At 49.1% G+C, this 24,931-nt stretch overlaps 1 protein-coding gene across 1 annotated transcript in view; it reads right to left on the bottom strand.

Moving 5' to 3' along the window:
• LOC141408706 (uncharacterized) overlaps window positions 1-24,931 on the bottom strand; it is a 136,961-nt gene that overhangs the window by 39,514 nt on the left and 72,516 nt on the right. The window contains exons 6-7 of the mRNA XM_074018074.1: window positions 13,386-13,503; window positions 952-1,201 (exon numbers count right to left, since the gene is read on the bottom strand). Of these exons, the coding sequence (XP_073874175.1) occupies window positions 13,454-13,503 (50 nt within the window). The 3' untranslated portion in view covers window positions 952-1,201; window positions 13,386-13,453. The remainder of the gene's footprint in view (window positions 1-951; window positions 1,202-13,385; window positions 13,504-24,931) is intronic.

Here is a 24,931-nt window from a genome sequence, read left to right as displayed (position 1 = left end):
GTCCCTCAGGCCATGAAGTCTCTGAGTTGAGCCTCTCAGTCAGCAGAAGTCACTCGCATCTCTGCCAGAGAAAGGACTACAAGCCGACACATAACCTCATGAAACCTGGGCTTCAGCCCGTCGACAACAGTGAGTCTGACATGGTACATCCCTCCAGATGGTTAAAAACCCCAGGGGTTCATCATACAACCTCGAAGGGCTGTGTCTGTCCAGCCCCGTTTCCAAGTTCTGGATGATTTTTCCTAATGTACTATAAGCAGCATGTTCCAGTAGAGACGTCATTAACTGACTCTGGGTCCTCTTAACTTTGAAATTAGAAACACACTTGGCCAGGCACGGTGGCTCATGCCTGTGATCTCAGTACATTGGGAAGCTGAGGCAGCTGGACCGCATAAGGCCAGGAGCTCGAGTCCAGCCTGGGCAACATTGCAAAACTCCATCTCTACAAAAAATACAAAAATAAGTCAGGCATGGGGACACGTGGAACATGTGCCTGTGGGTCCTGGCTACTCAGGAGACTGAGGCAGGAGGATTGCTTGAGCCTGGGAGGTTGAGGCTGTAGTAAGCTGTGCTCACACCACTGCCTGGGCCACAAAAAGGTTTTTTTTTTTTTTTTTTGCCTGTCTCTAAAATAACCAAAGAGAAAAAGAATTATATACCTGACTAACCCAAAATAAAAGAGGTCTTGTGGGACAACCTGAAACACAGCTGCAAATTCTGGCAGGGCCTCCCCTGGCTTGATTTGTGGTGAGTGTAGGACCACTCTGAAGGATAGGACCCCAGGCATCTTCCGAGACTAGACCTTACAGTACAACTTCCCTTCGCTGGACGGAACACTTGCCTTGGAGCCTTGGACACCCTGGGGTAGTGCCACCATCCCGAGGCCGCCATGGCACAAGGAGGCCCTACCATCATGAAGCCTGGGACGTCCGTCAGAGCAGTGCCACCCACCTGAGGCCACCATGCCAGGGGAGCCTGGACATCATGAAGCCTGGGACATCCTGGGGCAGTGCCAGCAACCCGAGGCCGCTGTGACACAAGGGGGCCCTGGTGTCACTGAGAGGCTACACAGCAGGTCCAAGCCCAGGCCAGGAGTGAAGAGGCTCCACGTCCTTTCTATCCCTCCAGCTGAGTCCACACACGTCTTGGAGCAGAAATGCACCACCCTCAATGTCCACGGGTAAGTTTTTGGCCACAGAATCTGGAAGCATAAAAGATGGTTCTGGGCTGGTTGGTTGCCGGCTCGGATCTGTCCTCCTTCCACACAAAACCTGGCTCACACCAAGCAGGGTCTAAGTCCTGGAAGACCTGCTAAACACAAGTGCAGTTACAAAACAGAGAAACTGGAGGGGGCCGGGCTGTGCTCCAGTGGCCACCAGCGTTTCTCAGGAAGACCCCGGGCATTACAGGGTCCAGGGCAAGGACTTCCTGGCATCCAGGACATGGAACAAGAACACATTCCCCGGTCCTGGTGAATATGAATCGGGTAAGAGCCGATTCCCTCCCTCGGAGGACTGAGCACCGCCCCACAACACCTTGGTATGGGTATGTTATTACATACGTTGGTATGGGTAAGTTATTACATACGTTGGTATGGGTATGTTATTACATACGTTGGTATGGATATGTTACTACATACGTTGGTATGGGTATGTTATTACATACGTTGGTATGGGTATGTTATTACCCATACCAAGGTAATAAGCCCGTTACCAGCAGGAGGCTGGTGATGAAGACATGAGGACCAGATGAGCACGAGGGATCCTGACAGATCATCCCTGGCACTGAACAAGGGGCGGACAGTAACCCCTGTTCCTGACGCATCAGCCGTGGCACTGAGCGAGGGGTGGCAGCATGGCCTGTGCCCCTGCAGAAGCAGAGGGATGTGAGGGGGGCACAGGCTGGGCTTGGAGGCTAACTCAACTACCTGCGCTTGCACTTTCGTTCCTCATGGCAGGGAGGTGAGGCACAGGCAGCATTAGGGCTCACCTTGCCCCCGGGCTGCACTTTTTTCTGCTTATGAGTGGTGCTCGCTTTACATGGACAGGCATAGCTATAATAACGATTCCCTGATTATTTCGCTGCCTACATAAAGGGCTTTCAGAATTCACTTCCATCCTTAGGAAAGAGGGCCAACACCAGGCTGTCTCCCTTAAGATGCCATGTCTCATATGGGGGAAAAAAAATCAAGAGAAATCAAATAAAGGCCATAAAATACATCAATTTCAACACTAAAATTTAATAGTATGCTTTAAATTGAAGATGAGTTAAGTCACATTTCCAAACCTCTGAAAGCACGGTTACTGGGAGGAAGTGGTTTGCAACACACAAAGGCAGCTCTGTAGAAGCGCCCAGGCTGGATGAAGGCTCAAACATCAGTGCGAGGAGAAACTGTGAACAAACTCTCTCCTGCCCTGCTGCTGTCCTCTTCCAAAAGACACTGGTTATCTGTCAGTTTAGAACAAGGCCTAGGGAGGTGGGAGGCAGGCCTGGGAGGGTCACCTAGCAACCAAGCTCCTCACCCACACAACCGCACCAGGCTGAGCTGAGCAGCACACACAAACACGACTGATTCTCCCCAGAAAGAAGACAGAAGAAGGCAGCACACTGCTACGCCAGGCACCCTGCAGGTGAGAAGACTGCGGGGAGCCAGAGGTACCTTTAATCTGGCTTGCATGGTGGAGGGAGAAGAATAATGCCACTCACTTGAGTGTTGCACAATTCTTTCTAGCACTGAGTGGCACAAAACAAAAATTATAGATGCTTCCTCAGATAAAAGTTTCTGAAGAACTGAACATAAGTTATGTTCAGGAAATAGCATTACGAATGCCTCAAGTGCTTCTGTTTTCAATAATCTCAGAGTAATTCTATAAATCCAGGAATGTCTCACCCAACTCCAGGATCACAGCCCAGGTGACGTGGGCAAGCACATCCTGAAGCTCCAATGCTCAACTAAAGTGGGGCAAGTGAAAATAATCCTGGGTATAATTTACACGGACACAGGAAGGTGGCTGAGCCCCAAACCCCTAAACCAGGAAGACCAGCGTCCTTCAGGGGCCTCACCTCTGTCCTTTCCCAGCCTCTGGGAACCACCACTCTGCTCTCTACTGACACAAACGACCCTCCAAGGTACAACCAGGAAGATCATCATTCAAAACTGAGGGACGTGGCAGAACAAAGCTGTCAGGAGATTTTAATCACCAACACCACTAATTACATGACCCAAAGATGATTAAAATCCCAGGCCCTTCAAGACTGAATGTTATCTATACTTAAATGCATTTCATCACCATATTGGGGGGTTATTCCTTTGTTTTGCTGCAAATACATCCAACTGCTGTAAAAGGAAAAGGCAACTTGTTAACGAAGCTTCTTGGAGTGTCTCAACAGCCATCGGGGTAGGATAAAAGGCAGGACCTTCTGGCAGAAACGCTCAGCTCTGAGGTCAGGTGGAGTTCTTGAGCACCAACAAAAGCAAAATAAGGTCGAAGACCACACCCCACTTTCCTCAATCACATCTTCATTCCATGTTTCCTTCTGTTTCTCGCTACTTCACTGGGAGAGAGAAATTGTGCTGAAAGAAAGTGGAAACACACACACACATAGGAGACCCTACAGATACTGAGAATGAGTGCAGCCGTCACAGTCCAATTGTCCTTTCAGGTCCATCTGACCTGGCTGGGATCCAGGTATCCAAGTGCAGGATTGTACGTCAGACCCGTGAAGCCAGGATTACAGCCACTGATCAGCAGTTTTCCATCCCACAGAAACCGGTCTTGCTAGGGGCTTCCTCGGGGACCACCGACTTCACGCCAGCACCCCTCAACTACTTCAACTAACCTACATCATGGCAGAGGCCTCTCCAGGCAGACCAGCCCTACCCGAGTCCTGCTTCATGGCAAACCCTCCAGGCAAAAGTCCTTGGCCTCCTCTGGGAGGCTGTGCTTGGAAGGTGCCCTCATTTACTTCTGTGGCTCTGAGACATTTAACTAGAGCCCAACACACTTCTTCCTGTTCACATAGTGTTCAGTTAACAGATTTTTATGAGTCAATTTTCACTGGGAAAAACACCATTCAGGAGCCCCAGTGACCACAATGAAAATGTTTTTACCTTCCCTTACGTGACATCGGCAACGCCAGGTCCAGGAAACGTTCTGGATCTCAGATAACGGCATATCCACTCATAGTAAGTCTTGCTCTTGTTTCACAAGCTATCAAATGCTGCCCAGAGACAGGAAAAACCCCATAACGTGGCAGGGAGGGGCAACCAGCATGAGTTCTAAGGCCAGACCACCCAGGTCTGCTGACAGCGTGGCGAGGGGCAAACAGTGCAGGATCTAAGGCCAGACCGCCCAGGCCCCACTGACAGTGTGGCTCCAGGAGTTTCCTAAAACCTCTGCTCTCCACGTTTCATGTCAGAAAAATGCAGTGACAACCGTGTCCACCTTGTTTAAATATATATATATACACACACACATATATATGTGTGTGTATATATATATATACACACACACACACACATACATACACACGTACCCCAAGCCTACAGCCCTATAAAGGTCATTAATCCTAGTTACCCTCAAGGCATTGAGCGATCAATAATGAGTCATCCCCCTGCTGCTGACCTGGCTCAGCCCCACCCTCCGGAAACCCCGCATCCACACCAGCCACACAGGATGAGGCCCAGGAAGGAGCAGGACTGTGTCTTGGGAACTTAAACTCTGGAAGCTGAGTTAAATCAGTGCCACTCATATCTTGTCACCAACTATCTTGTAAAATTGGGAGATTCCATCTCTGGGGATCTTGAGGGAACCTGAGGCTCTACATTGAGTGAGGTGAGCACTTGTGCTGGAAAGAGACGGCAGGGAAAGCAACCGAATCTGGTGTCGCAGCTGCCTGAGGCTTGGGTCCTACCGAGAAAATGGCACCAGGGCCCTCAGGACAGTGGCGGAGGTCCCAGGAGACAAGTGCCGGCTCAGAGACTCATGGACCCAAAGCTTGCTTCAGGGCCAGGAGGAGCTGCTGCGCTGACAGCCACGAGGCAGGCAGCCTTAGAGCTCCTCCAGCTGCCGTCCAGCAGGCAGGGAGGACAGTGCCCAGACCACCCCGGGGCTCCCCCAGCCTGCCAGGATGGTACTCTTACTCCAGCCACTGACAAGAGTCCCCATGTTCCAAGCTAGGTGGTAACAGTGCCTCAGGGCACATGCAACCCCCTGCAGGGCCACTCCTACCCAACACCTGGGGATGGCTATTCCCACACATCCCCAACTCACAGCAAAACTCAAAAATGAAAGTCGGAAGATACAGCCAGGAAACCAATGCTCAAGAAGCAACTCCAGGGTGACTCTTCCTAGAGCTATTGCTACTGAACATCTTTAAAAACATTTCCAGGGTGACTTCCTAGAGCTATTGCTGTTGCAATCTTTCAAATTCTTCATTTCAAAATTAGCTTTTATTACACTGTCTTCCCTATTCTACCAAGATTCTAGGAAACAAAACCGTTACAATTTCCAATTCTATCTTATAGCAAGTTAGAAATACACGTTTCCTCAAAGGATTCTACGTGTTTCCTTGCTGATATCCTTTCCGTGCCCCATGCTACTGCCCGCAACAGGGAAGGCTTTTCCAACTGAACCGAACCGAACCCAACCCAACCTAACCCAACCCAACCCAAGGGCCCTGAGACAGGCCCCTAACGAATCGTCTACCAACTATTGAGACAGGCTTGCCCTAACAAATCATCTGCAAACTCCATCTTCCATTAAAAACAGTCCTGAAAATGAGCATATTACCACTTTTTAAAAATTACAGTAAAGTGGACAGTGTTCAGTTCTGTGAATTTCAGCACAAATATTCCCATAATCATCATCACACAAGCAGAACAGTCCAACAGCCCCAAACCCACTCACGAGGCCTCATAAGCATACCCTCCCATTCCCAGCAACCACCCTCTCTGTGTTCTCCCATCCCCCGGGTCTGTCTTTTGCGAGTGTTGTGGCAAAACACTCGCAAAATCATGATTTCCTGGGCATCGTGCTTGGAGGTGCAGCCAGGGTGTCCTGTGATCAACAGCCAGGCCTCGGGGCTGCTGGGTGTTTATTATTCCACGTATGGCTGTGGCACATTGTAACCTGTTTTGGGCAACTATAGACAGCGTTATTAACATCTGGGCACAGTTTTTCTTAAATATCAGCTTCTGTTTCTCTAGGGTAAATACCCAGGAGTGCGGTCACCGGGACCCACGTTTGCGTGAGTTCAGTTTTGTAAGAAACCACCAAGCTGTCTGCACCATGCTGAACCCCGGCATCGCACAGGAGTCCCAACTTTCTGTCCTCACCAGCACCTGGGGCTGTCGGAAGACCTTAGTCAGGCACTCCAGCAGGGGTGTGAACAAATTCACTGCGGCTTCGGTGCACATCTCAGTGCAACCAGTCACGCTGAAGGTCATTTCAGATGCTTTCGGGCCATCCTCCCGTCCTTCTCAGCGAAGCATCTGTTCAGGTCTCTTCCGCTTTTAAGTCAGGTGGTTTGTTCTGTGTCATGAGCCGTGGGAGTCCTGTGCATTCCGGATACGAGTCCTTTGCCGGCTGCACGGTTCATAGACATCTTCTCCCCATCTATCAAAAATGTGTCTCTTCAATTCCCTACAGGTGTCTTTTATATTAGAAGTTTAATTTTGATGAGTCTTACCTACTTGTTTTCTTCCTTGATTATGGATCATGGTATGGCTAAGAGCTCTCACCCTAGGTCTCGACAATTTCCGTTTCTTCTACAGGTTTTGTAGTTTGGCATTTTACATGCAGGGCTATGGTCCACCTTAATTTTCATACAGGAATTTCTCCCTGTTTTCACTCTTTTCATACGCCTGTCCCATAATTCCAGCACCATTTGTTGAAAAGACTCAAATTCCACTGAACTGCTTTTGCATCTTTGGGTCTGTTCTGGACTCCACTCTGCCAGCTGACCCGTGTGTCCATCCTGAGCATAATTTATGACTTGAGTGGCTGTCTCTGTGAAAAAAGTAATTCTGTCTGGAAGCAAAAACCACATTAGAAATGTTCTAAAAAAGATTCTTTCTCTTGTCAGGAGAGCAAAGCCGCCTCCCCAAGCAGAGGTGAGGCCTCAACCGCTCCCAGGCACAACCTTAACACACAATGGGGAAGGCAATTCATTTCAAGGGCCACAACCTGAGACCAGCATAGCCATGAAAACTGCAATTTCACAACAGAATGAAATTCATAAAGAACTGCTGAGAAGCGTGTAATAAGTTACATAAATTACTGCTCCTTAAATTCTGACGGTTGGCTAGGACAGAAATAGCTTCACGGTACAGTTCAAACGGGAGAAAGGTAGGTAGGGGTGGTTTCCACACCACACAGGGCCTGCAGGAAAGGGACACTCTTCCTCTAAACGGGAGATCCTGGGAGTGATGTGATAAACCATGGTGAGAGGCACGGAACTGTGCAAGCTGGAGTCGCGGCCTTTGCCCCACCACGGAGTCTGTGTCCATGAACGACGAGGCTCAAATGTCAGGCCGGGGCAACTGAGGCAGTTATCAGAGGACAAGAAAACGAGCGCACGGTGGAGGCAAAGGTCTGAAACTGCGCGGCAACTTTGAGTCAAGTGGGACAAACTGACTCAAAATGCAGGTTCCAAAAACCACCACAGAGAGCTGTTCCTCGGCTCTGGAAAGGCTAAGTGACTAATGCCCACACTGAGCATCTGCTCCCAGAGACGACCCCGGTGACCTAAGGCCCAGCTCCTCCGAACCCGCACCGAACATCAATGAGGAACTTTGTTGGTATCTTACGGCACATTGACATGTTCCCTTAAAATCTGGTATTTCATCAACAATGCAGGCGCCAGCTTTGACTCATACACATTTCGATTAAACAAGATAACTTACACCCTGACCATGCCAGGTAAGAGGTTTACTACAATCTTTAAACAGAGCCAGAGGCTACAGTCTGCTCCTACACAACATCATGTCTCTACAAGTTCGATGGGTTTGTACTTTCCATGTCTTCACTTGCCTAGTGCTAGAAAGCAGATTAAAAACAGAAGGAACCCCGAAACACTATTGAATGAGACTCAAATATCTTGCAGTCATCATCCTGATGAGATGTTTATTAAACAGAAATGTTCTCCCCTGTAGAAAGCAGCACACACCAACACACACCGATAACTGTCGCCAACATTCCAGATCATCTTCCCTTCCATGGCCACAGTGCAGGGCAATGGACCACGCACACCTGCAGACCCACGGAAAGCGGGATGACACGGCCGATTCTTGTAGCGAGCAGACCAGGGTGCACTCAAAGTGAAGCTCTTCCCAGAGGGCCTCCACCGAAAGTTACACATTTATTCCACGAGTTAATGGCACTGCACCAAACATTTCTATAAGATTCTCTAAGCAAGCTTTTCCTTCTGCCTAAAATGTCCCGACACAAACTGAAAAAGTTCTTGGAGCTGCCAAACACTTCAGTATCCCCTTAACTATTGTCATGCACGCCCGTGTGAAGACACCATCAAACAGGCTTTGTGAGCGCAACATGGCTGTTTATTTCACCTGGGTGCAGGCGGGCTGAGTCCAAAGAGAGTCAGGGAAGGGAGGTAAGTGTGGGGCCGTGTTATAGGATTTGGATAGGTAAAGGAAAATTACAGTCAAAGAGGGGTTGTTCTCTGGCGGGCAGGAGTGGGGGTCACAAGGTGCTCAGCGGGGGAGCTTTTTGAGCCAGGATGAGCCAGGAAAAGGAATTTCACCAAAAAAAAAAAAAAAAAAATCATCACTTCAGGCAAGGACCGGCCATTTTCACTTATTTCTGGTAGAATGTTATCAGTTAAGTCCAGGCAGGGCATTTGCCCTTTTGTGATTCTTCAGTTACTTCAGGCCATCTGGGTGTATATACGTGCAAGATACAGGGGATGCGATGGCTTGGCTTGGGATCAGAGGCCTGACAACTACAGTCTTTACTTTTGAGGTGTAGGGTAAGATCATATAATCCCCAACTAAGCTCCTGATGCTGTGTGTGGCATCCAGCAACAGCACGTTTCATTCGTGAATTACATTTGACTCACGAGTCCACAGTGAGAACGATTTCTGGTGAATGAAACACCAGGCAAGAGAGTGATTCCGCTGGGCAGCTCTTCACACACAACCCAGGAGCTGAGGGGAGAGGAAGAGGCCCACGGGCGTCCACCGTGTTCACGCCCCCTTCGAATGTGCCCCACTCCTAGAGACCCGGACCCAAGGGAAATCTGACCTGAAAATGGGCAAACCCTCACTTTGGCAGAGGGACAAGGACTCGGGGCCACAACTTGACCTCAGAGGAACACAAGTGCAGACACAGCACCCCAGGACACCCTCCCCACCCAAATTCAAGGAGGAAAACTAACGCCCCGCCCCCTTGCAGAAACCCCCGGCTGCTGCAGCAGACGCCTGCCGGCCTGTGCAGCCTCTCCCGTCCCACGTTCCGGGCTCAGCACCTGTGCCTCAGCCCTGGCACTGCTCGCCACACCCACAGGTGTGCCAGGAGGGGCAGGTCCTAAGGTCTCCACTGCACCAAAGCCTGCAAGGCAAAGGGGCCGCTCCCTCCAGCAGGAGTCCAGAAGCACACACTGCACCAGCGTCAAGGCGTGAGAATTCTCCCCTCGGTCTCCGAGTCTGCAGTCTGTTGCCCGCCAGGGTCTTCTGCCAACGGCAAGGCCCAAGCTGGGAGGCACATTTGGTTCTCACCATTTCCCTTGTCAAGATCAATACTGCAAACATATCCAATTCATCCTGTCACTAAAAATGAAATAATCTGCCATCTCCATCACAGATGACGCAATCAGGTTTCCATTACCGGGGTGCTTTTTTTTTTTCTTCCTATTTTGAGATGGAGTTTCTGCTCTGTCGCCCAGGGTTGAGTGCAGTGGTGCGATCTCGGCTCACTGCAACCTCTGCCTCCCGGGTACAAGTGATTCTCCTGCCTCAGCCTCCCAAGTAGCTGGGATTACAGGTGCCTGTCACCATGACTGGCTAATTTTCATATTTTCAATACAGACGGGGTTTCACCATGTTGACCAGGCTGGTCTGGAACTCCTAACCTCAGGGGATCCACCTGCCTCCTCCTCTCAAAGTGCTGGAATTACAGGCCTAAGCCACCACGTCCAACTATTACTGGTGTAATTTCTAAACCACTCTCTCACACCCACTCCTTTTTTTTTTTTTTAAAGAACCAGCTTTATGGCTATATTTTTTCCAAGAGAACCAGTTACCCATTTGAAGTACAAATAAGACACCGTGTTTAAAAACCAAAAATGCCCATTTGCACAGAAGTCTCCAAATACCCAGTCGATTTGAGCCTTGAGAACAACATCAAGCTGTTGGCTGAATACAACTTCCCTTTCCATCCCTCTGCCTGTGAATTAGACACAAGGACGAAGCCACGAGCTAGGGACATAAAGGCGGGAACCACCAAGGCAGCCGAGACTCCAAATAAAAGCTGGAAGGACCAACACAAATGCATCACAACCTGCACGCCCTCCTCTCCTTCCTTTTCAGAATTTCCAGAGGATGAAACAGGGACCTCCTCAGACGTCCCATGGTGCAGGCGGCCACAGGGGAAGGCGGCGGCAGCCTGAATGAGGTGACCGGGAAATCACATTCCACAAACAGAAATTCTCCATGTGCTTTACATCCTCTGTCTCTGAAGAACTATGCCAGTCTAACAGTCGCTAGAAAACCGCCTTCAAGTGTCATTTCCCATTTCAAGCAAAGAAAACGGTGCGGCATGAGGGAAAAACATAGCCATGTGCTCTGGGCTATTAAATAAGTTTTTTTCTGTTATAAACATATAATTTTACATTCTCAGTTTTCTCTATAATTGATATGCTTCCTAATTAGCAGACATAGTAATAAAAAGTGAATTCCAAGTGCAAGATCGGAGGACCCGTTCACATGGCTTCAGGTTCTGCTACTGTGTTTCAACTTAAGAAAATGGTTCTGTGCGTTGGTAACAACACCTGAGAGTCTGTGCGTGAGTCTGTGTGGCTGTCATCAGGGTTCGTGTTGGCTCCGTAGCAGAGGATGTTACACTGTTACATTATCTTCTACAAACAATCCTGAAAAAATGAAGGCTGAATAGACATACACACCCTCCCCAAAATAATCCAAATGTCCACCGATATGAAAAACAGATGAATTACAGTTTCCATCATGGAATATTCCTCAGCAGTGAAAACAAACTATAGCCACAGGTGCCAACTAGGATAAAGAAAACCTTTGAAACACGTTTAAAGTGAACTGATTAGACGGAATTCCTCGATTACAGGCTTCTGCTCCAAAAGGGTACTGTTCTGAATCCTGTGATGTAGAATGATAGTTAGCAACCCTGTTTCAGGGCATATCTAGAAAAAAGCAAAATAATGACTGCACAATTTTAAATTCTTTGTAAATTATGACTATTACTATGAAAATTCTAAAAATGTGAAAATCTTCCCAACTGTTATTGGACAAGCTTCAAAATAAATACCCTGGCCTTGCTTGCCACACCCACAGATGTGCCAAAATAAATGAAAATATAGCCCAAGTTAGTAGAATCGAAACCTGAAGATGTACGAGCCGTCCCTGCCTCACTATCTATACATCATGCAGAAATTTAAGAGCAGGTAGTGACACTGCAATGCAAGGCTCAAACCAACTGGGTATTTGGAAACTTCTATGCAAATTGGCATTTTCGGTTTTTAAACACAGTGTTATTTGTACTTCAAACAGGTAACTGTTTGGTTCCCTTGGAAAAAATATAGCCATAAACCTAGTCTAAAAAAAAAAAAAAATACGGGAGTGGGTATGACAGAGAGTAGCTTAGAAATTTTAAAAGTATCGGCAGGGAGCGGTGCCTCGTGCCTGTAATCCCAATACTTTGAGAGGCAGGCCCCACGGGGCCTTTGAGGACACGGGTCTCCTCTGCTGCCTTCCTGCTGGACTGACCCCACAACATTCACTGGGTTTCCACCCATGTCTCATTCAACATCCCAAGGGTGGTCTTCATCCTCATCTGGGGCTCAGCTCTGCCCCAATTTCCTAAATCTCTGCCTTCAGAGCCTGAAAATACCCATGCCCAGGGTCACCCTAAGTCCACGTTTACCCCAGAGAGTCCCGATTTTATGTTTTGCCAGCATCGCCTTAGTGATCATTTATCCTGTAAATTCCAACTGCCTTCACACCTCACCCCTGCTGTCTCCCAGCAGACACCACTCAGATGCACATGCCTCAGACCCCACACCCAGGTCTGCGCATGCTGCCCTGCTCTGCCCATGTGGGGACCACCTCTCTTTCTTGAGGAATCAGCTGGCGATCATCTCCTTGTGGAGGGCTGCCCTGACTTCCAACTCTCTCCAGCAAGGGCAGAAGCCATCCTCGGTACTTCCCCAAAACTCAGGCCAAGTATGAAGATGGCGCAGATGCTAGCTGTGCCTGGGATGCCATGGGAAGTGTCCCCAGATGCTCTGCACGTGGCCCGGGGCACCGCCTGAACACAGCAAGTGCTGAAGAAATCAAACTGACGTGCGCTGACCTCTGATAGGGCCCCCTTCACCATCCACATCTGTCTCCCCTCTGGACAGTAAAATCCACAAGACAGGGAGGGCTTGTCTCACTCATCTTCAAACTCCCAGGGTCACCCTGGTAGGTAAAGGGGACTCAAATGTCTTCTGAAGGAAGCGACTGGTTAGCTGCCGAGTTGAAGGGCCTCTGAAATTCCGAGCTCTGCATAGGAGTCCAGCACACTTTATTATGAATGACCCCAACCACGGCAGAAGTGGCCGTGGAACCAGTGCTAACCAATTCAGGGTTTGTTCACTGTTTCTCAGTTCATTATCACAACTCATTCTCACAGAGCAGCCGCGCACAGATCCTCAGACGTCTACACAGAGTGGGACGATGGCACCGAGTCACATCAACGTCCTGTTGCAGATTGGGAGACACCGGTCAGACACGGACCCAGGCAGAGCACAGACCTCGCGTTAAATTGGCTCCGTGTAAACAGCACTCCCTGCCAGGCCCTTTCCTATCCGCACAGCTTCTACAAACTCTCACACCTGACACCTAAGAATACTGCACACCCCCATGTGAACACCCCATTTACCTCCTAAATGACCTGGCATGGCCGAGTACAAAAAATTTCAACATAAGGGAACTGGAGGGCATGTGGGGCTTTCTCGAGTCCCAGCTGCCTCCTGATGGGAAGGCCCAATGCTTCACACCCGGAGTGAAGGGCGGGTCTCTTCGGCCCCCAGGCTTTGACCTGGAGCTAATCAGCATTAACTAATTTCACTTTCCAGGACCAACTTCAAAGGCCTGCAAAGCCAGAGAAGGGAGAGGAGATGGAACACTCCCTCACCTCAGACCTGTTGCAAGCACGCTCTTCTCAGATGCGTCCCAAGGTGCACAGCGTGTCCGTTGCCTGTTTCACATGCACCGACCTGCAGGTCTTCTATGTGGCATCAGCCTCCTGGGCACTGGAAACAAGAGGAATAATGGCAAGTCCCCTCTGCAGCAAAGGTGAGGAAAAGGGACCCAACACAATGGAACTTTCCTTTTTCTGACAGTCTCAAAACAGAGGGAAAATACTGTACAGCCAACTTCCCCTCACGCAGGTTTATTTACCTGTGACTCAGAGGCCATGACACACAACTTCAGGTTCTCACCGAGTCCTATTTTCCCCAACCAGGGAGCCTTTGTTTTTAATATCGTACGAACTTGCCATTTTGTAGGCCAAAAACAGCAAATATTGGCAGTTTCCTACAGTTCAACCGAATAAAATAGGATCATGGCCTTTAGTGAAACCATGAAGAAAAGGTGGATATCTCAATATGTGTTTCCAGACTGGCTTTATTCCTGAAGCACTAACTCTGTTCACTCAGGATTTTAGACACTGAAGAATAAACATCAATATCCCACCAAGAAAACCAAAAGGATGAAATAATTTTGCATCCACCTTGGAGCCTTTTTAGGACAAGGCAGGACACAAACTTTTAAAAAGCTGCAGTTGTCCCTCTGTATACACAGGGACATGGATTTCAGAACACCCCCCGAGTTTACCCAAATCTACGTATCCACAGGACTCCGCGGCCACCCTATGGAACCGCATGTAGGAAACGTCAGCCCTCCACAAAGCCAGGTTTTTTCAGTAAGGGTTTGGTTGGAAAATAATTAACATAAGTGATCCTTCGAAGCTCAAAACCCATGTTGTTCAGGGTCAGCTGCATTTACTACTTGTGTCATATCTGAGGCCTGAAAGCCATCATTCTCGATACCTTAACGTGATGGTTAACAAACTAACTGTTCTGATTAGAAATAGGAAAAAGCTTATTTTTAAGCTGACAATGAGAGTGGATGCGCTACGGTGAACGGAGAACAGACCTAAGCAATCACCAAGGTTGGGGTGACTGCCTGTGCTCAGACCCACCAGGGCCTGTTCCTCCATCTCCCTCTGCTGAAAGGGATAACTGCTTCTCCCCCACGAGTAAAGGGCCTTTTTAAAATATTCACACGAGAAGTGCTATGAAAAGCTGAAAGGTCACAGATAACATTTTTAAAAATAAACATTAACGTAAGCATTTAACAAGCCCATTATGATTTTAAAAAAAAATGGTATTAAGTTCTTGGGTGTGGTGGCTCATGGCCGTAATCCCAGAACTTTGGTTAGCCGAGGTGGGTGCATCCCCTGAGGTCGAGAGTTTAAGACCAGCCTGGCCAACATGGTGAAACCCCGTCTCTAACGAAAACACGAAAATTAGCCAGGCAAGGTGGCAGACGTCTGTAACCCCAGTTACTTGGGAGGCTGAGGGAGGAGAATCACGAACCCGGGAGGGAGAGTTTACAATGAGCCAAGATCGTGCCATTGCACTTCAGCCTGGGCGTTGAGTGTAAAACTCCATCCCAAAAAGAAAAAAAAAAGTATCAAGTTTTCCTTCCAATGAACCTATCATTCAGCCACCAAGGTATACTATAGCTACTTATTCAGCCATGAGATACACCACAGGAGATATAGGCGAACAGGACACAGTTCTTCCCTGAAAGAAGTCTACACCCGCAACAGAAGGGAGGCACACACTCCGAATGGAATCGGCATAGGAAACAGATGCTGCTGCAGCTGGAACTGGCTGCACAGAGCACCCGCTCCAGTGTCTGAGAAACAAGGAGCCGTTGGTGCCATCACCTTCCATACCTGAGCTGGGGCAATGGGGAGCCTGTCATCACCACCACCACCATCCGGGACAAAGAGCCCCAGAACCACACAACGACCTTACAAACTCACAGAGACGATGACCGAGCAATGTGCGTGGAGTGATGTGAACACGCAGACGTCAGGGCCACGCGTGGCGTTGGTTTTGTGCATCAACCTGAGCGTGCCCGGGGTGCCCAGATGGCTGGTTCTGTATTATTTCTGGGTGAGATGCATGTTTGCCTCTGGACTGAGTGGAGACCCATCCTCGCCGGTGTGGGGGACACCACCCTATCCACCCAGGGCCCGAGTAAAACAGCAAGGTGGGGAAAACTGAGTTCACTCCACCTGTCTGGCTGATAGGCCAGTGACATCTGTCTTCTGCAGCCTGTGCTACTGGGTCTCAGCTCCTCAGACCCGGGTGGGATCTGCACCCTCCGCTTCTCAAGTCTTCAAGCCACACCCTCCCAGGACTCTAGCTTGCAGGCTGTGGGTCCTGGGGCTTCTTGGACTCTGTAGCCCCTGCAGCAGCCCTCCCCCTGGAGACACACGCACACCCGGCTGGCTGTCTCTCTGGAGAGCCCTGACTAAAAGCCGCCCCTAAAAGTGGTCTTCAGAGTTTCTTTCTAGCCCTAAGATCCCAGTGCCCCTCCTACAATTCTAGGCGGAAAGGTGAACGGAGACCAATGGACAGAGGTGTGTGCGAGGACACGCCAGGCAACCGCACTGGGCAGGAGGGCACTAACGCTCACTAAGCAAAGAATCAATGTTGCTTGCCACAAAAATGAGAACCGTAAAGATTTCTTCAAACAGAAATGAGTTTGTTTCATGATTTGCTCTTAATACATAAGAAAGCATAAAAGTAGGCCTATTAACAATTACGTAAGTGTTTAGAGGCCCTTGAACTACTTCTGTCCCTTTGTGTTTTTATAGAAAATAAGCATGAGGTTAAAGAGAACAACATCACTGGCCACAGCTGGGGCCACGCGAGGACACAGCTTATACCCCTGAGGTCCCTGGGTGCCCCGAGTCCTTCCCTTGCTATTTATGGCAATGTGGGAGAAACCAGGACGTCTGAGCATGGACCTGACCGTGCTTCCAGGGGCCGAGGAAAGCACCTATCTGTCCAGTCTTCTCTCCACCCCGCCGTTCCCTCCTACCCAGACTCTTGGGCTGACGCGGCTCATGCACTCAGCAGCGCCATCATTAAACGTTTAGCTTCGCATCACAAGGGCCTCCTCTGGCCTCCTCTGACCACTCCTGAACCTGCAGCCTAGAAGGTTGGGGTTGCAGTGAGCTGTCATTGCACTACTGCACCCAGCCTGAGAAACAGAGTGAGACTCTCAAAAACAAACAAACTAAAACAAATTAAAGGAGTTCAAATGAACTCGCCCATACCCTTTAAATTTTCATTTGGGTACATGGGGTGATCTAGTTCCTTTTTCCCTTGCAATACATGAATAATCTAATAATTAAATATAATCTAACAATTACATGGGAAAATTTAATTATTTTCCCATTGCATTATTCCCTATCTCAGGGGAAAAGTTAAAATTATTCCCTATTTCAGGGAAAAAGCTAAAAATCATTTTAAACCTTCCTTCCACAAAACAGTATACTCAGTCATCTCTATCTGCTTGATCATGTGGAATTCAGCTTCACATGTCTACAATACAGTTTTTGTTAAACAGTGTTTATATAGACAGGCAAGAGAAAGAAACACTTGGTCTATGTAGAAGCAGCAGAAGACACGTTTTAACAGAAAAGGGAGAAGATACCACCATGTGAATCTGGAAATTGTCCTCATCTTGTCCACACGCACAGAAAACACCCAAGCACGTGCCTAGTGTCCAACAGGAGCACAGAAAGGACAGGGATCCCTCCAGTTGTTTAATGACCAGCCCCACTTGTCACCGCCACATAACAAAATCCGCACGGCAACTTCAGCACGTTTCATTCACGATTCCACGGAAATCAGGCTGAAGAACATACAGATGTTTTGCCCACATTTAAAAATCCAAGTATGGGACTCATAGAAGTAAAACACACTATGGGTTCACTTAACTTTTCCAAATTTTTCCTTGGAGAAACCTATAAAGTTCTTGTCAGTTACATCCTTAAGTTTTTCAATAATTTTTCAATGCAAAGGTCGGGCAAGACTTGTAAATAGGTACACACATACGGCCCGGCGCAGTGGCTCACACCTATAATCCCAGCACTTTGGGAGGCCGAGGTGGGCAGATCACGAGGTCAGGAAACCGAGACCATCCTGGCTAACACGGTGAAACCCCGTCTCTACTAAAAATACAAACAATTAGCCAGGGGTGGTGGCGGGTGCCTGTAGTCCCAGCTACTTGGGAGGCTGAGGTTGGAGAATGGCATGAACCCGGGAGGCGGAGCTTGCAGTGAGATCGCACCATCGCACTCCAGCCTGGGTGACAGAGGGAAACTGTCTCAAAGAAAACAATGGAGGTACACAAATACATACCACGTTCTTCTCTCAAAGAGACGGGCCCTTTTTTAAGATTCCAGAAGTAAATGTGGTTGTCACCCTGCTTTTGAGAGGATGAGCTGTGTTTTAAGCATGAACACACTTACCTCCATGCACCAAGGATGCACCATGGGGTCAGTGCTGCCGCCGCCTCCCCAGTCTCTGCTCAGGGTGGGGCAAAGGGAGCTCAGTTGTCTCCCGTATACACCCTCAACAGGCCAGGTGCTCAGAAGGAGGCTTCCAGGACTCGCTGGAGGCATTCGTTAGCAGGGTAGGCAGTGCCTCGTGCTGGTGGGCATCCAGCAGTAAGGGGGTCTTGCACTTCACTCCCTGGGCCCAGCCCCAGACAGAGGGGAAAGAGACACCCGTATCGTAACTCATGTATATTTATACACACACAGAGACTCTGCAGTGCAAGGTGCAGAACTAGAAGGAATCATGGAAATAAGAGGGAAGACATTTGGTTACAACTGGCAGAGCCACCTCAAGCCTCAGCATTTCCTGCCAGAGCCCTCACTGACCAGACTCCTCCAGGGTCACTGCCACTGCATTCCCCAGCTCATGACAGGGCAGACAGTGACAGAGCCTCAGAACAACCTCCCACTCCTTCCTCACCAGCCCAGGGGATGAGCTGTCCCAAATCCTGAATGCGGGAACACAGAGGTGATTGAGCAGAAAGGGGGACAGGAACAATGGCCGCGGGTGAGCAGATATTGCGGGGCACCCCAGCAGCCCTTTCCACCTTAAAGAGGACGGCCATGTGTGTGCGGATGCTCCCGCGTGACCCAGCCATCCTTTCCACCTTATAGGGGAATGGCCACAGGTGTGCGGATATTCCTGGGTGCCCCAGAGCCCTTTTCACCTTAAGGAGATTTTCACAGTCTCATATCAGTCTCCAAACTATTCAGTGAGGTTGGAGGAGTATCACTGTGGACCAACACCGATTGGCACCAAGTAAGGGCAATTTTATAACCATGTCTCAACCATGAAACAATCAGGTCTTTGGCCATCTGATCTAAGCTTTTTCTATAACAAAGTTGGATAATTAAGTTGAACTTTGGTTTTCCAAAGCTTGTTACAGAAACCACATCTTCCTAGGTGTGCCTCTGTGATGTCACGTGCACACATCAGTAGCCAGGGTTGCCAAGACTCACGGCACATTACACGTTCACCTGAGAAGGCTGCTCAATCACTGAGGGCTCTGGCGTGCTCTGAAATGAATTTGCCACTTCGGCCTACACTCTACTCCCTTGTTTGGTTAAAGAAACCCAAAAAGCAGAATTTGTTTTGGCCAATCGCCTGCTGACCCAACTGCAGAGGTTTTCATTAGAGTACTTTCATTGCATCATAGAAAGCAAAGTCATATAGATCAATTCATGATTACCACTCCAAAGGTTTAGTAAATCTCCAAATAATCAGGCAAACATTTTAAGAAGCTACATTAAGGTTTACAATACTCAAAATTTAAAACTACATCCATGCTTCAAAAAACCACCATTCCCATTTTAGATGGCCAAATGCATATGAGAAAGAAAGAAACGTGCTGAGCGCATTTTTTGGGTAATCTTATGGAGAAACTGCCACTTTAAAAATGGCTCTAGTTCCTGGCTCCAGATGGGTGTGGCGGGTTGTCTCACTCAATTTCAACTCCACCTGAAGCTGGGACACTAGAAATCCATTCCCAGACTCCAGGGCACAAGAATTCCCACTTCTGGAAACAGCCTGGAATGCAGACGTGTAGCAGAGAATTCTTTCCTGCCCACCCTAACCGTCCTCTGTGGAAGGCAACAGTCAAAGACAAGTCCACCCCCCCTAGGCGCAACTGCACCACGAAGAACCATTTCAAGGTGGGAGGTGATTGATCAGTGGGAACAGACAGTTTAGCTAATCACTTATAAGGCAGAGATGGGGGGTTTGAAGGCCTGTGTCTGGCCTTCTCCTCGGTAAATGGTCATCCGCCAGTCAGCCTAAGCCACATGGGAAGGGGCTTCTTGCAGTAAAAGTGGGGGCCTAGTTGTGGGGAGGGGGAATGTCTTAACCACCACTGTTTTACAGGATCACAGGGCTCAGGAAATGTTCAGTATTATCACACACCAAGGTTTTTACAGTCTGAAGAAAAGTACAGTCCTAAGGTGTCAGTTCTCAAAGCCTTAAGTTCCTCCTGCTAAGATTCCCAGAGGGTTTCAACTTCTTGCACTGAACCCCAACATGCACAGGCACCTGCGTCTTCCTCCTGCAGCAAATGCACATGAGAAGGCTGTGGCTCTGCTGCAGTAATGATGCCATGCAGCCCTAACACCGTGGCAGAGCAATGGCTTTGGCCTGAATGTCCCCAAAACCTCATGCTGAAACCATCTCCGATGGGATACATTAAGAGGTGGGACCTTTGGGATGTCCTGCTCTCAGGACTGGGGTTGGTGTCCTTGTTGGGAGATGGAGGAGCCCTCCTGCTCCTCCACCATATGAGTCCCGATGAGACGCCTGCTGCCATGCAAGACCCGGTGAGATGCTGCCGTCTGGATGCCACAGGCCCTGGAACACCAGATGTGCAGGTGCCTTGACTTTGGACTGCCTTGACCTTGGACTTTTCAGCCTCCAGAGCTCTGAGCAATACATGTCTCTTTACAAATCACCCAATCGACAGCAGCCGGACAGAGAGACAGTAATGTTACAACATGAGTCACTTTCTCAGTGGGCCAGAGGCCTCCCCATGAGCCACCACCGTAAAGCAAGAACTCCCTGGAGGATGCAAAGGGGTTCACAAGGAATTCTACCCAGCACCAGGGTGTCTGTCCTTTCTCGTAGGAAGATAGCTGAGCCATGGCAGGAAACTACGGGGTGGGTGGGGCTGGACAGTAATGTGTCACCTGCTCACCTAAGCCTCAGTCTCCTGCCTCTCATCATGACAGTGGGGGTAACCCCCTCACCTGAGCTGTTGGGGGAGGTAAGAGTGTTGGGTGATTAACAATTGTTAGCTCCACAGAAATTAGGCAAAGAATCTGCCCCTACGTCTTATAAAACCAAACCAGCCCAGGAATTCCACATCACTACTAATTTGCATGGGAAAATGCTGGATTCTCATAAGTTCTGGCATGTCATTTGTATTGATAAAGTTTGCAGAGTTGTCATATACTAAGTATATAAAACAGAAAAATAAATCATGCAATTTGGAGGTTGAAGCAGGAGAATCACTTGAGTACAGGCGGCGGAGGTTGCAGTGAGCCGAGGCCGAGCCACTGTACTCCAGTCTGGGTGACAGAAGGAGACTCGATCTCAAAAAAAAAAAAAAAAATTTGCTGCTTCATGCTAGTAAAGTGGGCAGATTCTACATGCCAACTCTTATTCAAAGGTCGCCTAACACTGACTCAGGAACTCTGGCCCTGATGTGCTTGAAGTTTTAATGCTAACAGTGTTAAAGACCACTCCCCCAGGAGCTCTGAACAAGTACTCCAGGTATACACTGAACAAGACCACACACTCTCTGACCGAAATCTAACTTCACAGACCCAAACTACAGAACCACAGAAGACACTGCTTCTGTCCAACTTTGTGTTCTGCCACCGTTTGTGTCCGTTATTTCCTACAAACCATCTCATTAGAATTTAGGGCACACAAAAGGCCGATACAACAGGGTTACTTTTCAAAGGTTTGGAGGTGAAGAACAGATACACTGCATTAACTTCCTATTGCTGCTGCAACAAATTACCACAAACGCAAACCTCCTCTCAGCCCTGGAAGTCAGGAGTCCCAGGGCTGAAGTCAAGGGGTCAGTAGGTTGTGCTCCTGCCTGGAGTCTCCCAATTCATAGAGCCCACCATGCAGCTTGGTTCACAGCCCCACACCCCTCTGACCACTGCCCCGGCCTCAGCCCTGCACCCCTCCAGCCCCTGCCCCACCCTTGGCCCATGCCCCTCCGGCCCCTACCCCACCCCCGCCCTCAGCCCCACAGCCCTCTGGCCTTTATCTCATCCTCAGGTCTCCTCCTCTGAGGCAGACTCTCGTACTCCCTCCCATCAATGCACATATGAGGACGCTAGACCCCACCTGGACAACCCAGGGTCCTCCCCCATCCCACTGTCCGTTACAGTCACATCTGCAAAGCCTCTTTTGCCATGGAAACTTCATTATACTAACAGTCATTTAACAAGTCCATGATAATGATGTAAAAATTGGCATTGTTTTCCTCCTAATGAACAGATCAGTCACCCACGTAACCTATAAATATTTAACTATTAAATATACAATACTGTAGGGGACAAAGATGAGGAAGACGGTTCCTTCCTGAAAGATGACTGGACCCTAGATGGAGGGATGAACATTCTGAACAGAATCAACCTAACTCAACATTTGAGTCCGAGAGGCCAAGCAGTAAGACTTTCAAAAAAGCAACCAGAAAGTCTGTACCGTGCCTGTAGTTCACAGCTGAGCCTGGCGTCATGAGCACGAGCGTGCGGACATGCATACCAGGCCCAAGTTTAAGATCAAAGATAAAGAGCTTTCATCTGTAGTATTTAACTAGATCTTATTACACAATAGCTTCTGGATTACAGTTTTTGTCCAAAAAGTTCTCTGTAATTAAAGAAATTAATTTTCCCCTAAAAAACACTTCTCCATCTATCATCCCATAAAAACTAAATGGGTATATTAAAGAAAAAAGACAAATGTTTGACTTCGGCGGTTTGCCTATGACTTGGATAAGCATGATTTTCTTCTGGCCAAGCAGGGAGCAGCTGGACCAGACTGGAGGGAAGGAAAAACAAATTTCCACTCTGACCTCGTTTGGGCACCAGAGTCTTCGCTGTCAGAATGTGGGTGTGGTGCTTCCCACACACCAGCCTCTGACAAAACTCAGCCCAAGGGTGTGGGAAAAGGCCTTCTACTTCTGAAAAATCTATAAAGTACAGACACATCAAAAGCTTCAGAAGACTGTACAGTGCCAAAGAGACCACTGCACCCTTGGAGTTTACAGAAAATGGTCAGCATCACACGTGCCTGAGGTCCAGGTTCAGCTCCCAGCTGCCGCGACACCGTGAGCGCAGTCCTGGCTTCCCCTCTGATGCAGAGAGCTGGAAACTCCGCTGGCAGCACTCAGAGCTCAGAACATTCTAGATGAAAGCAACATGTTCCTTTTAAAATGGGGAACCGGGGCAGCACAACTGAAGCTCTACGACTGTCTCAACTACTGGGTTTCGGGGTAGCATTAGGAAATCGTGAGAATCTAAATCTCAATTTCATACAGATTCCAAACTCACTGCAGGTTCCAGAATTTCCTGAAGCATTCTTCCACTTTATCACTCAGGATTCCCTTGCCAAAGCTAATAAACTCTAAATTCCTTATGGAAAAGCCACCATAAGCACCACCACAAATAAGATCAACTGACGCCCGCCCTTTGCACCAAACCTATAAACTCTTACTCACACAAGACTGTGCTGGAGGCAGCTCTCAGCTGAAGCCGAATCCGTGAGACTTCATTATCCCCATTTTGGATCGAGTGTGAAGACTGTCAGCAAACCAGGGCCCCAGTGTGAAGCAGAGAACAGATTCTCTGACACCTGCCTGAACATTCTCTTCCCACCTGTCTTGGATATTGAGCACCCTCAGAGCTACTGAGTCACCCACATTTGCAGGTCATTTATCCAGCCACCAGGATAACATAATTATGCGATAAAAATGCCTTCTCAGGGCTTTGCCATACTCAACAAGGCAGCTCAGAAGGCTTGGTAAGCCCAAGAAAGGGGGAAGCGTCCTCCAAATAGACAAAGACCAAGGAAAACCATGCAGAGACTCTCTCAAGACAGCAGAAACAGAGCCTGCTGTAGCCTTTCAGGTCCTGCTGGCCACAGCCCTGCTTTAGGTGGCACCATTTCCACAGATGCAGCCTGCTGGGCCCATTTGAAAGGTCCTGCTTGCCACACTCTCCCCCACTTCCAGTTTCTGCAAGACCCGCTGCAGCCCCACTCCACCCCGGGGGCCAACTGTTCAAGTTTTCCCGGCGAGACCCCTCAGAGCCTGCACAGCGTCTGAGACTGGGAAGCACCAAGGATCCAGAAACGCACAAACCCGTTCTCCTCATGTTGCTTTCTGGGTTCCAAGTTGTCTTAAGAACGAGTCTTGCATAAACCCCGGACTGGGGAGCCAGTCACAGCCCAGCAGCACCCAGCTCATGTGCTCCACCCACCCCACAGAGGACCACGGAGGCCCCAGCACGCTCTGTCCGGGGCAAGACACCAGAAACAGCCACAGTTCAGGGTTCTGCCACCCACCCGGCTGCCGTAAGTACCTGCTGTGATCTGAATTCTCATTGGTTGGGTAGGTGATCCCACAGCTCCGCTGCCCTAATTACCTGCTGTGATCTGAAATTGCATTGGTTGGGAAGTGGATCTCACTGCTCAAGCACTCCCTGCTGCCTCCTTGCAAACAACATAAAAAATCCAAAACCCCTCTTAAACAACGTTTACTATAACCTCAAAACAAGACACATCACGAGACCAGGGAAGATACATACGCACATCTGACAGCTGGTGGGCGTCAGTGACCGTCGCCACGGCTTCCGTGTGGCGTGTGAAGCGGGAGGCCTGTCACGGTGACTCAGGCTGGGGTCTGAATAGGGGTTTTCCAAGCAACTAGGCAACCAGGACGCACACCCCAAAACCCAAGTCCCCGCAGTCATGTACCTGGCAGAAATGCTGCGTGGCCATTGACACCAGTTGTGAACCAAGACCGATCTGCGTCCTGTGGCCCTCACAACGTCCGTACACGTCTGGGCCCAGCACAGGCACGCATGGCACCCTGCTCACCTCCAGTGGAGCTCTCTCCTGCCAAGGGGGATGGCCCTGAAGTCCGTTGAGATTTCCAAAGCTCTACAAAGTCGTCCTTCCTCCTGCTTGTTCAGAAGCCCTAAAGCCCTGAAGACACCAGTGAGAATTGACCTAGCCTCTTAAGGCAGCTCAAACACCTAAACACAGGAACGCTGGACCTCTCTGCCCTCAGGAGCAGCCAATAACCCACTGGGCTAAGCAGAAGGCACAGATGTCACATCCAGAAGCCAGTGGCGCTCACGTTTGCATTCCAGGAGCCGCCCATGTGGGTCCCTCCAAGGCTTCCAAGTCCCACTTGATTGTTTTCATCGTATCTCTATAACATCAGAGACATTATATCTCATGGTATCTATGAGATTCTCTCTACTTTTATGGGCATATATGCTCCCTGACTTACCGTGGGATGAAA

This window comes from Macaca fascicularis, chromosome 15 (genome assembly GCF_037993035.2).
Source record: "Macaca fascicularis isolate 582-1 chromosome 15, T2T-MFA8v1.1".
NCBI lineage: Eukaryota > Metazoa > Chordata > Mammalia > Primates > Cercopithecidae > Macaca > Macaca fascicularis.
Note: the sequence above shows the minus strand (reverse complement) of the source record. Positions and strands in the feature narration are given on the sequence as shown.